Source organism: Phalacrocorax aristotelis, chromosome 6 (assembly GCF_949628215.1).
Source record: "Phalacrocorax aristotelis chromosome 6, bGulAri2.1, whole genome shotgun sequence".
Taxonomy (NCBI): domain Eukaryota; kingdom Metazoa; phylum Chordata; class Aves; order Suliformes; family Phalacrocoracidae; genus Phalacrocorax; species Phalacrocorax aristotelis.
Genome location: NC_134281.1, coordinates 58,287,415 through 58,311,237, shown reverse-complemented (window position 1 = coordinate 58,311,237; position 23,823 = coordinate 58,287,415). Strand labels below are relative to the sequence as shown.

The following is a 23,823-nucleotide window of genomic DNA, read 5'->3' as shown; positions in this document are numbered from 1 at the left end:
CACTATGAACTACCTTATCACTAAAATAATGGTGCTGATCCTGTTTTAATCTAAAATAGCCTTGCACAATTTCTCAAATAAATTTATCTGGAAGTCATATTATCTCTACAGTACAAGGGTGCAAGTAGTGAGACTATGATCAGTCATGAAATATATACCAGAATATGAGCAGGGAGTCGGTGTGGAAATAGCAAGCTTAGACCCTTTGCCTCTTTCCATACCCTCAGACACTACAACCAGAAAGAACAACCATGGTAAGATAGTCAAGTCCTTTTTACATCAACACGTACTAAAAACCACAGAATAAACACTGACTTTAAAAAAAAAAAAAAATCTACAAATTTTACAAGAACTTTCTTGGGGAAGTTAAAATAAGAATCTCTTTTTGCTATCACCAGAATCCACTGCCTGTTGTAACATTCTACTTGGTAGGGATTAACCACAGACGTATTGGAAACTGCATAGAGTAAATGAAAAAAAAAAAGAATAATTTTCTTCACTAAGTAGCTTTCCCACATTTCATTCTCCCTTACACTTCTGCTTTGCTCCTCAGTGCTTATTAACGAATGCAGAATTCCTTAAATTCACTGTATTATTATTCAGAAAGTAAAATGCATAATAAGCATACAATGCTGTAGCTAAGCAACCACATAACGAGCCTTTTGAGGGAAGATTTTCAGAGGTGTTAAAAATGAGGAAAAAAAACCCCAGTTACTAAAAACATATTTTGAAGTGGCAGGAGGAAGGGTCACAGACATAGATTATTTATTAGCATGCTGTTTTCTGTTCTGGTTTCATTTTCTTAATGCAACTGTTTACTGTTTCCAGGAAGACAAAGATATTATATAAACCTTCTCCTAATAAAAAGTCAGTTTCATTAGTCAATCTTGTCCACCTTAGAATCACAGGAACCTACAGTTTTGAGACACTGTGTGATCAGGATTTAAGGTTCAAAAACAGCACAAGGTACAATAATCAAAGTCAATAATTATGAAACAAAAAGCAAATGCAGAATTTAAAGTTCAAAGAAAAAGCCAGTGTTCACATGAACACTAAACCATAAATGGGTTTTCCAAGAAGGGAACACTGAGACTTAGAAAAAACAAGAGAAATCAGATTTATGTCTTTGAAAAAACACACAGGTTGACAAGCAGCTAGTGTGAGTGTGGATCTGAAGTTTCAGTGAAACATTATTTCAAAGATGAGCCAGTAGACACTTTAAGGGGACAAAATGTTCTTCACCATTTCTACCTAAATCCAAATATGGATCTGGACTAGTTTAAAAGGAAACTGCAGAAGTAACTGCAGACCATCAGAACGGAACCCAATCTATGGGGTTAATTGCTCTATACTTCTCCCAAGTAACAAGTGATAGGATGAGAGGAAATGGCCTCAAGCTGTGCCAGGGGAGGGTTAGATTGGATATTAGGAAATATTACTTCACTGAAAGGGTTCTCAGGGATTGGAACAGGCTACCGGGAAAAGTGGTTGAGTCACCGTCCCTGGAGGTATTTAAAAGACGTTTGGATGTGGAGCTTAGGGACATGGTGTAGTGGTGGACTGGCAGCGTTAGGTTTATGGGTGGACTCAATGATCTTAAAGGCCTTTTCCAACCTATACGATTCTGTGTATACTTCCTTAGAAAAGTGTAGATTGATGACTCTTTAATCCTCTCTGGAGGTACCATTTAGCCTTCTACCACACTGTCTTACAGCCATCTGGAAGCAGATTTCATACAGGACTAACCACATCCAATTACGCTGCTCCTGAAATTTTATCAACCTCCCTTCTCAATGTACATTAGCCTCAGGTCAACACCAGTGAGACAGCAGCCTGGACTGTGTTACTGATTTTTAGTAGAAGTACCACCTAGTCATATAGCCAGAAGTTTCAAAAAGCACCCTAGTTAATAAATTGTTTATAGTCATTCACATAAAACATCTATGCAAAATTTTACAGACATATGTACAAAAATTGTGTTTATGAACTCAAAACTAAGTTTTCTTCAGTCAATTAATATAGAACATAAAGTATGGGAGTGGCATTATCAGTATGGTAGAATTTGTACTAAGGCAGCAGCTCAGGTACTGTGGCATCTGCTTATACTAAACCTCTACAGCCCCTACATCATATTACAAATCAGCCTGGGAACAAACTCTGAAGTCTGCTTTTGTAAGTTACTAAAAAAATGCAGTAACTTACTAAAAAAGGCGTTTCGTATTTATATGTGAAGTAATACTTTCACTAGGGTTCTGGTGGCTTCAGTAATTGCCTATCAATATTATGGACTGGGTGAAAACAATGTCAATGAACTGTACTTAGTAACATGTCATCAGAAAAAGTTTTAACTGAAGAGATGAATATGAAAAAATTGTAGCATGGAATTTGGGTTTGCCAAGCTGAGTGTCTTTGGAACAGTTAAGAATTCATATGCTTTGGCTTGCAGAAACATCACTATATTTAAAAAAAAAGAACACGTGCCACAATCCATATTTGGATAATAATCAACGACGTAGATTCTCAGCTCAAATCAAAGGAAGAGAAATGTGAGAAATAAACACATATGGTGATAATTTATGTCCCCAACTTCACGTTGGAGTTTAGACCAATTTAAATTGTGCTTCCAAGATTCTGCATATAAAAACGTGGTAACTATGTCTCAATTTGACTAGATGTACGCATACATTAATATTGTATTTAGAAAAACCCCCACTCATACATAATAGTACGCAGAAGGAACATGAAAAATACATTTGCTCAGATTAACTAGACATCTCCAGAGATCACAATGAACAATTTTAAAGGGAAACACTCAAATAGTTCAAGAACAATCATCACTATTTTCTTTAAAGTGACAAGAAAGAAGCTGGCCAAATTCAGAAATCTTATGCTGCATGGTAGTTTCATCTGTAATTGCAGGTATAACTTGTATTACTGCCTAACATCACAGGAAGGGGAACTCCTCTGCCTTCTCAAGTGTCATAATGCTTCAGACAGAACAAAAAAGAAGCAAACCTACAGAATTATTTTGTGTGTGATGATGTAGAAGAAAACAAAACAGACCTTCACCTCTCCCCTTTTAAGCAACAATGCTGATCAAAAACAGCATCTGAGAATTCAGTTACAAAATTCAGCCAAGAAGCCAGTAATTTGGCATGTACTGAAGCTATCTTTTCCCATTATAAAATAAGAACAAATTAAGCAGTCAAATAATTAAAATGAAATCTGTAAATCTACAATGTCTATTGCAACATGTTTGTCCTTATTCACATCCCTGTAACTCAGGAACACCCTATAATAACCTTCACAATCCTTGGGGTACCACAATACATTAGTTGAGACCTAAGCTACACAAAACTTTGGACTTTCTTTTAAGCTAGCTCAAAAAAAAAAAAATTACAGCTGCTTTTTTTCAGAACAAAGTATACTGCAGATAAAGACAAGACAAGCTCTGCCTATCAAAGAAGAATAACAAGGAATGACTTGCAACATAAAACCAGCATTTGGACAGGATTCTCACAATTTATCATTTCTGGAATTATTCAGTGACCATAAAATGCAGTAACTGCATACAGTAAGAATATAGTGAGTTCATTCAAACAGCTCCTCATATGCTGCACATGCATCACCCATCTTCTCCTAGAAGACTCGAACAGCTGTTGCACCTGGGAAAGTCTCATCACTAAATTGTGACAGCATATTAAAAAAAAACAATCAAAATGCAAGGGATATATGAATTTCTGCCAGGAGACAGACTCTAATTTGTGAAAACTGTTATGAAAAAGGCACTCAAGTTTTCATCCTTGGGTTGAAGTCTAGGAGAATAAGATTGATCAACAATCTCAACAGAATGTTCACGGCCTGCATTGAAACCAAGACAAAAAAAAAAAACAAACAAATCACCATTTACCAAAAAAAACCCATATCACTAGCATTATCTCCCTAATTAAACTTGTTTTTTCTTGGTCTCCCCCATACAAGTACTAAAAGCCATAGAACTATGAAGAGATGGCCACCCACCGTACTGTTTATACATCTGCTAAACAAGAGTAAAATAAATCTCAGTTATGAAGTTCATTATGAAGAGATTCTCAACACTATTTTTCAGACTGCATTTCATTACAAAAGGAAAAACAATGATAAACTAGAAATTTCTGTCAGAGATATTAATATCTATCTCTCAGCCATATGCTGCCAGCATTAAAATTTACTGAAACCATAGTCCATCCCCAAGACCTCCTCTCTCAGAACTTCTCAGAAGCGTGCTGCAGGATGGCCAACTCTTCTGGAGGGGAAAATTTTGCTTGATCTCAGTCTCCCCTAGGGCCTCACGAATGCTTTAGATGGTTAAAACCAGTCAGTGTCCTCAAGAGTAATGAAATCAATTTGTTACTACAGAACAGTTCACTACTAACAATCTAGTCTCCCCCAAGGAACACACAGGCAAGAATGCTGAAGAGTAGCTTCATGAACTGGTCTACTGGCAGAAAATCAGCCACCCTCCCGTGTGTGTGTGCTGTCCAGACCCTTACTGGCATGGCACGCTGGAAGTGCATGCATGCACTGTACAACACCTGTGCAGCAAGACCGGTGCTTCCCAAAACTGTCATACTTCAAGCACATGGACAGTCAGTCCAGTCATCTGATGGAAGGGGTATCTGACATAACTCTTTTGTTTTTGAAAGACACTTTGAGAAAAATCAATAGCTTTACCCAAAAGAGTAAAATGCTGAACAGAGAAAATTTCCTATTTTTAGGCAAATCCTGAAGTAATAACGTGGTATCTCATCTTGCTAGCTGTGGAATTAACTTTTAAATATAATTAAGTAAAACGGCATTTGTTCATACTATTTAAGGAAAAGATCTGGATAGATCCGTGCAAATAAAATACATCTCCATTTGTAAACAGACAATTGAAAACAAATCAAAACTGGGCTGTGAACGGGTGCTGCGCATGCTTCAAACTTTCCTTTACCTCCTGAAGTTCTTCTACGCCAGCTTTGGTAAAGTGGTATTTATTTCCTTCCTTTTAAGAAAAAAATTCCTTCAGTAAAGTAATGGGGTATTATGTTAGGTGAATACGCACAACTGAACCAAAAGAAACTGATAAAGAAATCAAGAAGGAAATGAACAGCCTAGACAGAGAACTTCCACACCCTCAGCTGTGAGCCTCATTACTGCATTTATGAGGAAGGATTCCTCAGCTCTGTATCTGGTGACAATATAGTTTGCCAACGATGAGACGATGGAAGACACCACGGGAGAGAAGCTACTATGAGTTTCAGTCTGACAAGGGCTAGGCAGCAGCTTCAGCTGAATCCCCAAAGGAATTCATGGCAGCAAAGATTAGCCAAGGCCAAATTCACAGGAGCGTCTTATTCATATCTTGTTCTTCAAGCACTGTGTGCACCTTTTGGTAAAAGTCAATCCTACTGTCTTCCGAAGAATGTGCTTTTCTGCCATTTCATTGCTGCTACTTTTCTTGTACGATCCTTGAGGGGAAAATCCTACTAGAGCTGAAAGATGTTTCACTTAGCAGCAATAGAAAGTAAACTGGAGAGGTAAGACACAGGGTGGTTGGGTTACAGTCTCACCCAAAGGGGCAAGACCAGCTACAGAAAGGGCATGCTTTAAGGACAGGAAGATCTGCTACTTTCTCAATTATTTCAATCAGATTTCTTAACACAATGAAGTGCAGCTCTTGCCAATTCAACATAAGAAATTAATTAGCAGCAGAGGCTCACAGCTGGTTGAATACACACAAAAAAGCAGGCACAGATAATGCACTTTGCAACAAACATGCTGATAGGCAGTGGAAAATATTGATACGGTTGTTTTGAATCTTAAAATTTAAGTCCTAAACCTTTTTACTTCAAAGATTGGAAGGGTGGGTGGGAAGAGAGGGAGGGAAAAGGCAAAAACAAGCAAGTAAACATACACCCAAGGATAATTTTCTGTTTTGGACCGGTAAAAAAAAGCTTGTCTGTCACGAAAAGAACTAGTGATCTAATTCACTCTGTAATAAAAAATGGTCATTAATCACATTACATACTTTCCTATCATCTGAGACAGTGATTTTAAGTAACTGTTACGATTCTTTGGAAAAAAAAGAAAAAATATCCTTACCTCAGTTGTTTTGCATAGTTTTGCTCAATTTCTATCCTCTCTTTTACAAATTTTGCATATTTCTCCAAGAAGTCAATGCCCCACTGCGTATGCTTGTCCAAGTTATCAAACTGATCCTTTAAAAACAAAAGCAAACCAAAATACCCTCTATTAGCTGAGAATCACAGCAGCACCAGAACCAACACAATTTATTTATGAGTTGTGCTGTGGGGGAATGCTTGCTACTCAGGCAGGAGTTATTCATGTTCTAAGTCAGTCATATGTCCCCAGCCATATACCAAAACAGCAAGTTGTATGTGCAGGCAAAGATCTACCTCCATTAAAAACCGCTCCAAATAATTTCATTTTAAGTTGTAAGCAGTCTTTGATCACTTCATCCGCCTTTCCCCTAAAAATCCTTTAATTCATAAGTGGATCTTTTCCACCAAGATAATGAAGACAATCAAATATCAGCGTTAGGTAAATATGAGACTGTTCAACAAAGAGAATTGTTTGGCAGTTTTAAAACACAAGTTGTAATTTCATTGGATAAAAAAAAATTTACTTCCACTCTTACGATTACCCACTGAAAGAAAAATAATATAAATTATAGCTGCATGACTAAGTTGGGTATAGTCTACATATGAAAAACATTTATTAAAGCAAATCTACATACACAGTTCATGATCAGCTCTAGCAAGAGATTCCAAAGAAAGCAAACCTGTCCTCAGCAATTACAGAAGTTAGAGCAAAACAAAGGCACAAAACAAACACTCAAAAATAAACCATACTTCCAAAAAAAGGTAGGATTTTTAATACATTAAATCATCTTCAAAACCAATCTTTCACTGTATTCTGTGCTGATCAACAGGTGAAAGATACACTAATTAGGACAAGTTGAAAACTCAAAAAACACATGGAAATATGGGGGTTAAGAATTAGGCAGGAATGAATAATGGTACAAAATACAGCCTAGCAAATATTTTCAGTCCAGTACATATTTGTATTTTATGCTAAAAAATCTGCCACAGTGGAGAAATCAAGGATTTTCAGCTTACAATAGCATTTACGGTAAATTCTTAACGGTTACTTAGTAATCCAAAAAGACAAGCAACTGCAACATCAGAGTTTGTCCTGTATATGCTGAATCCGAATACACTTAATGGTAAATTTAAAAAATAAAAAGTAGAAAAAGAAAAAAAAGCTAAAGAAAGCATTTGAAGACAAAGTTTATTTAGCTTACACAGAAAACTGTGAGGGATGTTTATCAGAAGCTTTATCTTGCAGAATCAGTAACTTGCCTGAACCTAATGAATTATGTCAACCTTCCGTGTTAGCAATTTAAGTTCAATTTCAACATGCAGTAGGATGCCCTGAAGTTAAATTTTAAAAATGCCATAAAATGCTGCAGAGCTTAAGACTCAAGGAAAATTTATTCACTAGAAGAGGTACCAAGACAGCACAACTACACAAAACCAACAAGAATAATAAAAAAGAACATAACAGGATTAAGGTTCCTCTCAAATCTTGCCTTGCGGCTCTTAGTATCCTACACCACGGACTAACAACCGTGGCTGTTAGTGCCTTGAACACTTCAATCCACTGGCATGTTAAGTACTGCCAACCAAAAGCACCCATCCTGTTGCACTGCCAGCCACGTGCTCCTGCCTCTGCATCACTCTCTCCACCAAAAGCACAACTACTTTCCCTGATCTCTTTCACTGGAGAACCATATAAACAGCCAAGAGACAAGGAGAGGGACTAAAGTCAAGATTTCTATGTATTCGGGAAGCCATGACCTATATCTCATATTTTCCTGATAAGCCCACTTTACATCAACAGGACATTTCCACACTAAATAGCTTTTGTCAAATAAAGTGACGTTCCTGCTATTATTTTTTAGAAAAGCTGCATATCCACCATTTGCGTGTGGGAAGAGGGAAATTGTACCATACTGCAGTGTCAAACCACTGAGCATATATGCATAAAAATACACCATCCATCTCAGAGAAGCCTTCCCTTTCTTTTTTATATTCCACTCATTTTTGTACTTACTCTGACAACATTAACCTGGCACCCAAAAGAAGTTTCCAAAAAGGTGCTTTTGGCACAGAGCCAACATCCAATACCATTACGAAGAACTGACTTCCTTCAGTGCACAGCAAAACAAAGCCTTTGCTGTCCTACTTTGGCTCTTTAGTCCACAAAGCTCTCATTTGCTGCTAAGGTTTCATTAGCATTACGGAACACCACATTACTTATGTTTCTGAACATGTAACCAGAGAGAATGGCTTTCCAGATATTTTGTTCAAACAAAAAAGGACTCTACTGGTCAAAATTCATTCTCTGCTATTAATATGAAACTGAAAGGCAACAGAAGTGAGTACATTTGACATGCTATTCTCTCCTCACACTTTAAGTATTTCATCACTGACCCGAGTGCCAAAAACTCTTCCCTTCCTCAATTCCTCCTCTTTATCTGATTCTATAACCAGTATGCTCTGTGCAAAGACAGTTCTGTAGGATTATCCATTAGCCCCTCACGGAAAGCATTTGTTCTCTCCCTATATGAGAAGCATGCATAGAACATACACAGAACAACCTGAATGGACTAAATCCCGTGTCAGAAAAAAATGAAGACCCATTAGCTATCCTCACCATTCTGCAGACTAACATTAGTCCAGCTCCTGCACCATTATTGACATCTATGAAACTACTTAGGGATGCATTAATGATCTCCTAGATAAGGAATGGAAATCCTAATGTAGTGGGCCATTACTCCATATTTACTGGAATTTTTTTTTAAAAAAGAATAGTAGTACTACATTCCCACTCTTCTGAAGAACGGGTGAGACGGCTTCACAGTGTCAGTTTGTTCACTGCCGATTTTTGTTCAGCAATTATATATATCATGCACTATCTTAGAATGAAGCAAACAGTACAATGGATAAAAAAATGTAATACTTTCAAGAAGAACCAAAGCTTTTTTTTTTTTTTGAAAACTGGCCTATGAATGACCAAAGCTGGATGACTAAAACAAACAAACGAACAAAAAAAAAAACCAACACAAAAAAACCACCCCACCCTACAGATGATTGTAAAATAAAAACAGTACAATAAACTATCACATAAACATTGGTTCCTTCTCTCTCTTCTCTGCAAGTCGTGTGTACTGTAGAACAGAGCTCCCAATTAACAGATAAAACAAATTAAGCAAACCCATCAGCTTCACAATTTTTCCAATTCTCTATACACAGTAAGCCAGTGAATCAAAGTCTGCAGTCACAAAAATCACCTTACACTGCTCAATAATGACACCAAGTCAAATGAGCAAAAGATAAAGGCAACATCAATGAATAAGCAGAAAGCAACGGCCTTTTCGGAAAGGTTTCTAGAGGTGAGTCACATTTACACATGGCCCTTTCAAGTTCTCTCCAGAAACATCCGTGTTTGAGCTCTGGGTCTCAGTGAAACAAATAAGTTTCCTTTTCATCCAGGAACACAAGCAGAAAATCTTCCACACTGCTACAAAGGAAATCAAATTAACGCACAGAGATACAAGCCAAGCCAAGCGATAGCTTGAATGGGGAAAAAGGGTGCAAAGTCAGGCAATGCTGTACAGAGAAGAAAATGAACCAAATAGTTGCAATAAAATTTAAGCCTGGAATTTCAAAATAAATATATCACTGTATTAATTTGGCTGGCTCCTTTATCAGAAATGTGAAAGCTGCATTAACTGAAGACTAGCAAAAGGCAATTAAAAACAAAAAGAACATCTCCTCTAACATCTGGCTGTCTACTACCTTGATAGCAAAGTATGTTCTCAACAATATTCCAGCACAAACCTATATTGCTGTTTGTCTAGTAACTCCCCACACCCCTTAGCAGCTGAGCAGGCAATTTTTGTAAAAGACTTTATTAAAACTGCAGCTGACTATTATTAAACTGATTAATGTCCGCTAATGGATAGTGGCCCTAAGTAGAAACCACCCACTCAAAAGCTGGAATGTAGTCCAAAGTCTCCACATTATAAACAAACACATCTGACACTTCACAAAAAGTTTGTAGTAGGTCAATATAGACTATTCCCAAAGAAATGTTACCTCCCTAAATTCTACTTCGAGATTATTTACTGGAACCACAAATCAACATTACGAACACTTATCAGGTTTTTGCAGATACCAGGAACCTTTACCATAACAGCAGCTGAAGCACCAAAGTAAGGAGCCAAGCTGAATCAGATCTGCACCAAAGACAAAACAACCTTTCCTGGGTTAAACTCAAGATTTGCCCTCCCCCTCTTACAGACACCCGTTTTTTCCCCCAAAACGGGCCTTCAAGAACCAATAAAAAGAAAAACATGCAGGATCTCTTCAGAGGGATGAGCATGGAGGGAATGCTACAGCATAAATGCCAAACCTTTAGTCTTCCTAAAGTGACACTGTTATATATGGAACTTTCAAATAAAAGGCATCAACACATTAAAAATTTCAGTCTGGTTTAATGTTCCCAGCGTTTATCAACTTTGGGCAGCATTTCCACTAGCATTAAAAGCTAGGATTGTGATACTGAATTCTGTAAAAAAAAAAATCCATTTTACTAAATGATTCCTTCAAAATAAACTAGTTTACTGCATCAGCATTGAACTGATGATCAGTCTCGTTTTTACTGACCTCCGACAACACAGCTGAAACCCTTAAGAATCATATTAAACACAGAACTACCTCTTACAGGTTTAACCAATCTCAATTAATTACTGTAATTAACTAAGTCTGCAGTACCTTTAGAATATATTATTGAACACCTTATTTTTAAATCATATCACTTCACATTAATTATGCTACTATCATTTTCTGCTCTTTTGACTGAATTGTATGTCATTATTTCCATACTTTTATCTGACAGTTTTAGTCTGCCGTCACCCAAGTGATCCTATTTGCAGTCTTGAAGCACTGGCACAAGATTAGGGTTCCCCCCCCCCCCCCCCAGTTCTTTGTTCCCCAGTCTGCACAGCTTGGCCAGTCTAAACTTTGAATTCAGTGAGTGGGAGATTACAGCTCAATCCCGTATTTTGCTCTCTACGTTCTTAACACTCACACAGTCCAGTATAAGGAAATACATAGTAGGCCCTAACAACATTCTACGAAGAAAGCGTTCAGAGCATGGAAAAGCAGGAATTGAGTCTTGTTCAAGGAAAAAACACAGAACTTTTGGCATCAAAAAAGCCCCAGTGCATTTGTGGATAGGAATATTGTATTTTATTATCACTTTAGCAAAAGCAACAGATTACTTAACCACCCAACTGCAAGGCCACAGCAATCCAACTGAGAAAACGTGGCCGATTACATAACTCGACATCGATCAGAGCAGTTCTTGTTTACTCAGTTAAAGCCCATGAGGGCTTCTCAAATGAAGCTGAATTATGGATAAATTTAAATGACAGCTTAAATTCTGCATAATGTCCTTCCTTCCTGCATCAGCAGTACCACGGAAGACAAAAAGACCCAAGTCTACTCAAAGGTTAAATATTTTAAGTTACAAACATTATAAAGCCACTACTTCACACATGAAAATTTTATCAAACTCTTCTCCTGAATATCTGAAGTGTTTCTATGAAACACTACACAGCTTGCTGTTTTCTTCTTTAAATAAAGATCAAGGCCTTGAATTAAGTTCAATCGATTCAACATTTCACAGGAATGAGATGACTCCAGGTAAATTTATTTATTTTAAAAATAATTTGCAGTGTCTGTGCAAAGAACTACTTGATGTACTACATTAAAAATTACGGGAACCATAATCAGACATAAATACATTAACGAGAAGTTACCAGTATAGTATACTTTCCCTACTTGTCTTCAGGACAAATTAGATTACAAAATAGTATTTTTAATTAGAGTATGTTATGCTAATCTACTTCTGAGAACACAGTTTTTCTTTTTCACTTTTTCTGATCTTTGAAACCTCTTCAGTGCCTAATTGTTTTTGTTTTCTACTTTTGTCTCTATCGCTATGCATTCCTGCTTTCTTTTCTATCCTAGGATAATAGCTCTTCTATTTTACTGTCTCAATTAATTATCACTTCTCTCTCTTCCTGCCTGCTTGTTTTTATAATTACCAATTTGGTCTTCGGATCTTTCTCTTCTTGCAACTGCAACATGCTTCTTCCTAACAGGCAGACAAGAACTGCTTCCAGCTAAACATAGTTGTGTGCTTTTTGGTTTTTTGTTTTGTTTTGTTTTGTTTTTAACATCCTGTTAGTTTTAGATCTAAAAACTAACAAAGAGCTGTTTCTATACCAAGAACAAAATAGAAAGTGTCTTGCTTTTCTGCTTCCTACAAGTTCTGGATTGCAGTTTCCAGACCAACCTGCAAATTATTACTCATTCCTCTTTGAAAACAGTCTATGTATTAAAGTTAAGAGAGTGGAAAAAATGCAGCTGTGAGCAAACTTAAAGGCTAAGCATTTTCTAGACTAGAAGATTAATATCAATGAGAAGCTTCAGAGCAACAATACCAAAAGCCTTAGCTACACTGGAAATAAAGCAGAGGCACCCAGAGATTTTTTTTTTGGGGGGGGGGGGGGGGGGGGGGAAGCTATAGGTGCATATACACAAACTAAACAGTACTTTGCATTTTAATTTATATTAACACGAAAATTCAGTATAGCCTGTACAGGCAGGATAGGAGGAAGAAAATCTACTGGTCTTTTGAAGACAAAAAAAGGAAAAACAAACCCTAAAAAGAACTTCTGCCAACAATTTGTTAGGTCCAGGACACAGAGCTATTTTGTTTGCAGAAATTGAGACAGTGGTGTAAACAGTAAACTGTATGTCACAACTTGAAAGTATTTAAGTGAGACACTCTGCTAGAAATGCAGACTTGAAGTGCTTAATATGGAAAAGAAAAACAATAGGAATTTAAAAACTACCTTTAGCTGGATGAAAGACTACTTTGTTCTAAGGAACACAGTATTAATAAATTAATAGCATGAAAACAGTATGAAAAATCCATTTGCTTGTTAAACTTTTGTATATATTCTTAAAAAGCAATACCACTGTCAACTTTGATTTTGAAGTCAGTTTCTATAATTAGAGAACTGTTTGCCTGATAAAAGGGAGCAAACAACTCAAAAGTAGTACTGAATTACTGGAGATCTAGCCATGCTGTAAGGTAACCTACACAGCAAGTCAGGTTTCTAAAATGAAGCTAAAAATGGAGAGCCACAACTGAGGAAGAAAAATACAAAGTGTATGCTTTTCTCTTTAAAGATCTCCTCAGACCAGCAGCAAAGGAATTGCTTTGGAAACTTCTGATGGAAAGTCAGGTCTGGCAAAAGGGATGCCTTGTCTGGCAGCTAACAACTTCACAGGTGTTACAGACGTTTATTTTCCAGGAAAGCACAGGATTCTATCACAGAGAGAAAAGGAGCATAAACATTGATGACTACTCTTGGAATGAGCAGCCAGAACCACAACAGACCAAGTTCTACCTCTGGATATCAGCAGATCAGCTGAAAGACATCAGAGACTCGCATTAGAGATTACAGCTGAGCAATCCAGTTCACCCATGCCACTGAAAGGATCAGTTGGACTAACGATTAGATTTTAACAGCATCACTCTTCTACCAGCATAGCAAATTCACTGAAACAGTTCACAGCTGGAACCAATGTTAAGAGCAATGTTAAGACAAGAGAGGAAAGAAATGTGCTGCCACAGCGGGCATCTCAACCACCACTCCCAGTTGTCCAGAATTCTTCAATTAACGAACAGGCACCTTCAGATGAACCAAAAGAGTATATTTACCTCACTGTATCAGGATGCAAACTTAAGAAAAACTCAGTGCTTCACAAGTTTACCTATGGGTCTTGCTTTGTTTCTCTCAGGGGACTCCAGCTCCATCTTCCCTTGGCAGGCTCACCCCTACCTCACTCTGCAGGGAGTGTGGCCGCCTAAATGCACCATCTCCTCCTCCTCAGGAAATTCTACCAGCATGGGGCACAGTAGCCAGAACATGGTTACAGGCATCCTTCCTCTCTGCTACAGCCTCTTCACATTGCGCTTGTCAATGGGTTGTTTGTTGTGGGTACGTATCAGCTTTAATTTAACATCTTTACCTACAAGTTAGTAAGGAGGTAAGATACTCTGTCCCAAGCAAATAGCATGGACTTCCTTACCACCACCACTTGAGAAAAATGTAAACACACACATAAGGCAGTTATCACTAACCATACACCCCTGATTGTGGAATACAAGCATACATAAAATACAAATCAGGAAATCCTACTTTGAGAACTGGATCAGAACCCACTCGCTTGGCTTCCAAATAGCCTCTTAATGTCATTAAATTTTTAATTGGGAGGAATTTGTTTAAATAAACAACTTCTGATTACAAAAAAATGAACCAGGTTTTTTCACATATGCTCTTTATAAAGATCTTTAAAATACTTGAGTCTTATTTGCATTTGAACAAAAGCTTAATTCTGAAAGAGCAGTTCTCCACTTAGCTCTGCTTTAAGCTTAATTCATACTTTAGCACACATCAGACCATTTTCAAACAGCTCTGTCCAAGACAACAGCAGATCACAAATCATATTTATATGTTTTAAGCATTATTGGATTACAATAGTTGCCACTTAAACAGAGGGACAGCACTACGCTTGCCTTGTATATACAAAGGGCATAATCATGTCCATTCCCCTCAACACCAAGAAATCTTATTTTCACCACAGCCAACCCAGAAAGCAGATACTTCCCGAGTCTTCTGGGAGTGGCTGAATGCTGTTAATAGACACAAGCACAAGTAGATTTTAGTCCTAGTTATGCCACTTGCATAAGGAGTCAGAAAGACTTCAACTTTAACCGTAAATAAAGTAAACGCGATATGATGCATCACAGTAAAAAAATATTACTATTTGTACAATGCTTAGAGATGCTGTTGCTCATTTTAAGAAACACCTGGAGAAAATTCCATCTTGACAGCAACACTGGAATAACAGGTAGTATACAGCAGTGGGGCTGTACATCAATGAAGCAGAATGCTGAATTCGCTGTATGACTAACAGCCATGCGAGGCCTCACGTGAAGCAGAAGTTCTGTACAAAATCAGCACATTCACTGCGTGACTAACGTTGGCCTGCAGAAAATCTGCAAGAACAAAGTATCTGGCCTGGAAAACAATGCTGCAAGATTTTTATTTTTGAAAAATTGTGTAAAGAATGACTTCGTTCTTCAGTTAGAAAATATTATTACGTGGTTTGACACTCAGTGTACAAGGTGAATATTTTAGCGTATGACTAAGCAATCCATTGGTGAAACTATTTAAAACTTTAAAAACTTTTCAACACCTCTACAAATTATAGATACTTCGACAATATTATTTAAAAAGCATCCACAGAAGACCAAATGAGCAAGCAGCCCTGACACTCTCCAGTTCTTGCACATGTGACTTAACAATCTATTTTTGCATTCTAAAGGATCTGTTCCCTAAAAACTTGTAGAAACAGGAAAGAGACCTTACCTACTGCCAACTTCTTCAGAGGAGGGTTACGCTTCTGCTCTGGTCAGTCTGGCGTAGCATCTAACATGCAGTGTGCGCACTGCTTTTTTCCCCTCCATACACTATGGGAGCGAGCTTAGAACACTGCACTCAAGGAAAGAAGGGGGGCGGGGGTGTGTGTGTGTGTGTGGTATCAATGCTACAAAGCCAAACAGTTCCCTGAGAGTAGGACATTATTACCCTGGAGGTAAAACAACAAGGGGAGATGTGCAGAAGAGACAACAGGGGAGAGCTAAAGGTTTTGCACATGGAATATTATTATAGAACACCTAGATGCCCTACATCACAAATTCAGAAGAAAAACGATTCCACCAGCATTGCTGCTCTTGCTCTTGCAATGAGCCTGCCTCCATTGCTTATCAAGTTACATATCTCCATCCCTGATGTGTACATGCACAACTCTGTGCAAGCTGTATTACAGTATATCCAGTTGCGCTACCACAGAACCCAGCCTACACTGAACTATTTTGTGGAAATTTTACTGAACTGAAATGTGACAGAAGAAAAGTAACTATTAGTATTAGTTTGTACATAACTCAGCCAGCATCTATACTATGGTTCAGGACTGTAACAGAGCCAAACAACCAAGACAACTGTCATAGCAAGTGATACAAATTTAAAACAAGGAAGTATTTTTGCCAGCTGCAGGAGGCAAAAAAGAAGGGAAAGCGTCAACTTCCCTGTTGTCCAAATATCACTTCCTTGTATTTATCGGCTCAGCTATTAAGTAGACAGTTCTGAGGATGCTGGGTTTAACTGGCTTAAAAACCATGAAGTGTTTACACAAGTAGGGTGCACAAATCCCATGCAGAAGAGTCAATTTGGTGTGTTTCACATTTAAAGACACGTATTTAAGCCTTATCTCAGTGGAATAAGTAGAAAGAAACAACCTGTTTGGTATGGATTGAATCATACTGTTCATCATTCTAACAATTACAACAAACATAGTATAAAAATATCTATACAGAATCCAAGCACTGAGTATCAGCAGAACTTCACCGTTTCAACGCACAAAGAGCAAGGTATAGCCCCTTTAACCCTCCTCATACGTACTTAATAAAGGTGCACGTTACTTAGAATATTAAACTCAAATCAACAGTTCCTTAAACAAAGTATCTTTCATGGCACTGTTTCTCAACAGTAATTGCAGTAAACAATGAACTCAAAAAATAAAACTTATAGCACAGGAATAAAACATATCCTGGTGTTGACTTTTGGATCACTTCTCAGAATAGGTATAATTAAAACATGCAGTGAATCTACAAGAACTTGGTACTGAAATAATACATATTGGATCTTCTCATAAACATTAATCTTTCACCTTTAAACACCGACATAGAGATCCAAACAGAATCTCCTTAGGTAGCATAGCTCTGGTAAGCTGTTTCGACCACTTTCAATGTTCCTAACGCAGGTACACTGTAATACAGTGAATGCAACTGGAATACAGAAGCTATTTCCTGGTGCTATTATCAGCTCCCATCAGACAGATTTAAGATGAAGGCATACACCTTACACTTGTTGCTACTGGTGTTCAAAAGATACAACTCTACTATACCAATTGTCAACAAATATTTGCTCTTCTAAATCACTCAGAGTAAGACACCCACACAGAGGTATTCTGATCAGCTCCTCAATTTTATTGAACTAAATCATTAGCCTTTCGTTGTTTAGGAAAGGCTGAAAATATCACCAAAACTGACCACCACAGACGCTGTTCTGAGCACGCTTACTTCCCATTAAACGGTAACAGACACTGTTCAATAGTTCAGAAGATCAGAGATCGCTGGGGACTGGTTAGGTAAACTGTTACAGAACAAGATGGCTTGTCTGTTACCTGACTGACCGTGTGCTCTTTGGTTTTGTCAACCCAATAGACATATGGATTTTTTAATAAAAAGTCCTACTCTAAGGTAATTTCCCTTTTCAGTATCACCTGTGAATATTTTAGTGTTCAAGAGAAAGAATATAGAAGCCACATCCTTTCCCCTTCATGAATATCTTGCAAACAGTAAATACTTTTCGAACTTGATTATAAAACCAGATCCATACACTTAACAGGAAAGTAACTTAGCAGTAAATTAGAGCCTTCCTATCTTCTTTGGAACACTATTTCAGATAAAGATAACTCCATGGGGAAAAGAAAGAAAAAAAAGGCAAAAAAAAAAACCCCAACAGAAAAATCATCCTCTATTCACAATGGAATCTACTGCAGTCATTGTTTTTAAAGCAAAATTCGTAGTAACATTAACATAACTGAATAAAGAATTTAAACTAAAACCAGATGTTATTACTGGCATCTTCAAACAATGGAATTTTTCAAGGTTTTGTGATTCAGATAACATTAATATTTAACACGATTCTGCTGTGTGTCAGTTTATCTAAGTTTTTAAGATATGAGCCTAGAAATATAATATCCTCTTATACTTCACTATAGACTTCAGAATCGTAACCTGTATAAGAATAACATTAAAATTATTCAGAAAACCTTTTTTTCTAGTAGAAATGTACTTTCTTTGCAAGATCAAATAATACTAACACATACTGTTCCCCTTCCACGTTAACAAGGTATTTTTCCTTCCCAAATTACAAGAAACTATCAGAGAGATATAATTTAACCATAAGTATATGCACTTCCATTAGAAAAGTTACAGTTTTGAAACAGTAAAAAAACCCCATTACAGCATATTTGGGCATTGAAGTTGCATATAAAAAAGCTGAGTACACACTTCTATGTACTGAAAAAAAACCCCACATTTTTGAACTGTCATAGCTACATTTCTCATTCTTTCCAAAATATATGCAAAGCCCAAACTCAAACCAGCTCAATTTCATGCTATTTCTGTAATCCAGCATAGCAATTACATCAGTATTACAAAGACAATGGGCTCCATAAATATATTCCACACCACTGAGGGAGTTCGATATTGAAAGCAAGCAAACCTACAGCATTGTAGGAAAAATAGTACTCACTTTCAGGACAGAGGCAAACATGGAACGACAGGGTCACATCTGGCAATACTGACCCCAGACTGCATCCAGTTCTTTTTGAGGAGCCAATCAACCAACCAATGTAGAAATTAAAAGGTACTTCCAACAGGACCCTACCTTCTGTACTTATTTCCTTCCTGACTAAACTAATAAAAACACATGGGTATTCACACTGAAATAAAGCAGAGATCAGAAAGGTATAGATATAGATAAACAAGCATCAAATCTATGTACTTTATCTGTGACTGAAACAGAAGTGCTTTGGCCACTTTTCCCCTCCCATAATTTCTCAGGATCGTTTTTTAATCACCTTCTAATTTTTCACCTCCTGTCCACCTACTACTTCCCTTTTAATTCCTTCTTTAAGCCTCTTTTGCACAATTTATCCTACTGGTGTGACTTCACTGTTTACTAAATAGGCAGATACCGAGAACCTTCTCCCTGCCCTAATCAACACATACTTTGGGAAACCAACTTAACAGCAACATTTTAAGCACTATGTTAATTATATACTACATGCAAAGTAGCTTGTTCCATTGATGACAGCCACAGAAAAACTGCTACTATAATAATTAGTAAATAATTAGTAGGTCTCTTTCCTAGTGACTTTTCAGTATTATCAAATCAGAAATAATAAAGAGCAGAATAGTAAAAAAGTGCTCAGCAATATACTGGAGGCATAGTCCAAAATTCAATTGCAGGTCAGCAGGGTAACTCACTACAAATCACCGTACTGTCCTTCCAAACCCAGTTCTAACCAAAGAGCCCTATAAAACTAACACTCCTTACTATACATCAACCTGTAAGTAGAAGAAAGTGGCACAGCCTTTTTCTTGCCTAAAGACGTGGAACCTCTCCTCTATTTTATGTCATTGCCACATCACATTCATTCCGTCCTACGTGGAAAACTCAATTATTTGTAATTTCATTCTTCAACACGAAGTGCAAATGTCTTTACTAAGCACTCATTTCATCGAGTCCCCAGGGAATTAAAACGGCAAAGTATTAACTAATAAGTGATAAATCTCAGTAAATAATCTAAGAACTGTCATAAAATGCTAAAAATATTCTAAGAAACAGCCCCAAATATTGAACATTAAATAATGACAAAACCTTAAAACTGTTTAACACTGAATAAAACCATTGTGTCTTTTCTTATTACACTGACTATAAAACTGAAACAATCTAACTGCATAAGTAAGTTCCAACTTTATTTTTAACATTATCAGCTTGATTAAAAACCCACTGAAAATGGATGTTTCCTATCTGGGGAGCCTTAACACTTTATTCCTAGCAAAAACATTTTCAAATCAGTGATTAAAGCATGCCTATTTCTTATCAAAAGCACACCAGGATTTCATGGCAGAAAAAAAATGCAAGAGAACTGCCTCTTCGCTAAGTATCTCCTTTTAATTTCATAAATCATTACACATCAATGTGTAAAACCATATCTATCTTTTAAAAAAAAATAAAAAATAAAATTCAATTAATCATTTTCTTATCTGTGTCAGTACCTGAATTCAATGTATCTTTAGCATATAACAGGAAATTCAAGAAATTAAAGACACTCCCCAGACACCCATTTTTTCTGAAGAGAATGATTTGGAAAGGAAGCAAGAAAATCTCAAGAGAAGAGCTCAAAGACAACTATGTATTGTTTCCCGCAAAGGATGAGAACAGTGTCATAAATGGTTTTTATTTGTAACTATTGCCCCCATGAGTCTCAGAAAAATATTAAATATTTGAAGTGTTCAAAAGATCATTTATCAAAATATGTTTGACTAAGTTTTGAATATTCTTCTGTATCACATACGATATCACAGAACAGTCATATGAAGGATTTATTTTCCAGATGCTTTAAAATGCTTGATAAGAATATGCAAAATTATTCTATTTCTACATGAGCAGTACAGGCAATTCACATTAAAAAAAATCACAAGGTTCATTGTGACAGCAAAATTTGTTTTGATATCATTAAAAAGCATAAACAAAATATTTGTCTGATAAATTGAGCTATATTAAATAGTATTTAGTACCAAAATTAAAGTACCGCCACTCTCCAGCTTCAAAGTAAATTAATAAACTGAAACAATGGTAGTAAAACTGAATCAAGTAACCGTCAAGAACATATTTCTATCTTAACCTGACGGCAGGATCCTGAAACATCGAGCGATTAAATCCTCAAAGTTTTCATTTCAGAATGATAGATTTCTTCTATTTCTTTACTCTGAAGCAACTTCACTGCTCTGTGAATTGAAAATAACCTTGTACGGTCTAGAAGGATTTATACAGGGAGAGAAAAACAGAAGAGAAAGAATGCTGCCTACAATTTGATCTTCCCATTTGAAGGAGTCAACCAGAGAACTGGATATTAGCCCAAGTCATTTAAATGAATGTGAGACCCTGATGACAACGGCATGAAACACAGGTTAGTTCTCAGTATTTCTTAAATTGCAAACAGGAAGCCTATACTGTAATAGAAGTTATTTTCAGCTCTGAAAGTTATACTGGATTTCGTTTTATTGTAGTTGATTAAAACTCAGTTTTCAACTTAGTTACATATATGCAGGAATCAACTCAAGACAGGTGTGCCCAGCTGTAATACTTACACATTTTGCATTAGTCCATTAGGCTGGAAATACTTTATATCAACCCGCTACAATATAAAATGCACTGCTGATAGTAAAATTAGCGTTGGGTTTTTTTTCCCTGTTACATACAAACAATCCCGAATTTTTATGCCTCTCAAGAATATACAGTAGCACAAACCTATAATAAATACTTGAGTCTCTAGCATTCCACAAAACAGATAATTCTCACAACAATCAAACGTATCATCCAGTTCGTAGCGGCAATCACTAGCAACACGAGAGCAATTTCAAAATAATGTAATGCTCTCAAAACCGCTATGGTTCTCAGCATCCATCTTTACAGTTGTCGCCATCATTAGTTTCACTTGTTCTACTTGCATTTCAAAATCATGCTGAAATACAATACACTAATATCTTAATAATCACACTTTTAACTATGCCTGTAGAAAGTGTTTTGGTTGATACGGAACTTTGTGGCTCATGTGAGTACTGCAAACATCTCAGATCAAGGATTCCAAACTCAACAATGAGCTGAAATATTAATTAAAATGTTTTTCACCATGCTGCAAAACAGTTTTTCCCATTTCAAACAACTGGAGAGATTACACAATACATTTACCACCACGTCTGCACAGTCATCTCTGATCTCTGAATCTATCTTAGAATCAACTCTATCTGTTTTAGAACTGTAATGTGTAAACTAATAACAGCTTTTTTGCAATAAAACAGATGTAATTGGTAAAGAACCCAAATGGAAACAAGTGGAATCCCAGCAACTACAGCAGAATACTGAATAGCAATAAAACTGGGCCACAACATCCATAAATGCACAACTAGTACACGAACACTGAGGTGAAATCAGGCATGTAAAATCATGGAGAAAATACTGAACAAAGGTGGCTTTCTCAAGGTGTAACTTAGGATTCCTAATATTAAGGTAGGGTACCAGCACACCAAATGTAATTCAGATAAACTACTTGCAGTTGAAACAGTAAACTGTTTCCAGACAGCTGAATGTAATCGGATGAGCTGTATTACCTTCTGTGTCGGCTAGTACTAAATACAGCTTTACTGGAAGTATCTTTTCTTATACTGTCCTTCAGGTCTAAAGGCAAAAGACAAACTCACAACCAGCATATTTAAGCACTATATAAAACATTGTTTCCACCCAAAAAAAGTTAAAGCAATGACAGCTACTGCAAAGCGTTCCTCATATGGCAATACCGATTATGAAAGACTGCTGAAATATTAACACAAAAGCCTTCAGTAACACCTTTTTAAGATATTGCAGATGTTTCATACCATCTAATAGAGATGATAAACAACAGCTCATACAAAGCCCAGAATAAAGCTGCATGCATCAGAAAGCATGCTGTACCCCAAAAGACCTTCTTATACATAACTGAGGTACTTTTTTGTTAACTTCCCATGCTAACGCTTTATTCTTCTACTTTCCTCATAAAACAGAAGTTAGTACTAAGCAGAAGACAGAAGCTAATGCTGTTGAAGCAACTGAATCAATTGTAACTCTGAAGAGAGAAAAGATTATGAATGAAATTAACTTAAGAAAGGAACTTCTTTAGGAAAAAAAATGCTTAATATGTTAAGGTGCTGTTTGCTGGTAAAAATTTACTATTGCATCAGCACTTTTAGTGGCAGAGCACATTGAAAGATAAAGGATCCAACTTCAAGCAAAGCTGAAGCCCTTTACTTAAGACAGGAATACATAGATTTTTCAAGTGCCCTCATCAGCTCTCTACAAAATATAGTAATGTGTAAAAAAAAAAAAATCTTGCAATGAAGTTAAACTCCATGCTGTACTACTTTGAGATAATTTAAATCAACTAGAAATAAATGAAAAATTCGCAAAGTACTCTTGCAGAAATGCTTTAAAACTCAGCACCTGAAATTAAAGATATGGAGAGATGTAACGCATTTCTGCTATGTGCATGCAGCTGACTAGACAGTTTGTGCACTTAAAAGAACAAAAACCCCTTTACAACGTATGAAACACTGTTTTGCGTTGACTGCTTCAGGATGGATGAAGCCTGCAAGCATTCTGTCTTTCCTGTGTATTTCATTATCATGATGAATAACATGACAAAAATTTACAGAAGCTTAAAAATATGCATCTCCCATTCCTCAATATTTAATTAACAAAATATATAACCAGAAGATAAATTATTCCACAACAGACATACAGTGAAATTAATTACTGAGGAGTCACCTATAAATCCACTGACACGATTAACAAGTTTGAGGGTACATTGTATCGAGGAAGAGGAATTAACAACCTAATAAAAGATAGGCAGGAACAACGTGATGAAAACCTATGCTGTCTTCCTGAGAGAGTAAGTGGTACCAGTCCTAAAAGTAGCAGAGGCAGCACCCAAACAACCGTCAGCTTAACTTGGAGATACAGGAGTATGATCCTCTTCCCACAAATGAACAGAAGTCAGCAAAAAAAGTTAAGCCTCTTTTCCAATGACCTAAGGAAGAAAAACAGTCATGAAAGCCACAAGCTTCAGGTCTGACTGACAGCCTGATTATGTCTGCAGAGTACGAGTATGAAACGCT

At 36.7% G+C, this 23,823-nt stretch overlaps 1 protein-coding gene across 4 annotated transcripts in view; it reads right to left on the bottom strand.

The window, feature by feature from the left end:
• Window positions 1–23,823, bottom strand: part of FNBP1L (formin binding protein 1 like) — a 58,638-nt gene that overhangs the window by 23,378 nt on the left and 11,437 nt on the right. For all 4 annotated transcript variants that reach the window (XM_075098152.1, XM_075098149.1, XM_075098150.1 and 1 more), the window contains exon 2: window positions 6,127–6,242. In XM_075098152.1, coding sequence (XP_074954253.1) covers window positions 6,127–6,242 — 116 coding nt within the window. The remainder of the gene's footprint in view (window positions 1–6,126; window positions 6,243–23,823) is intronic.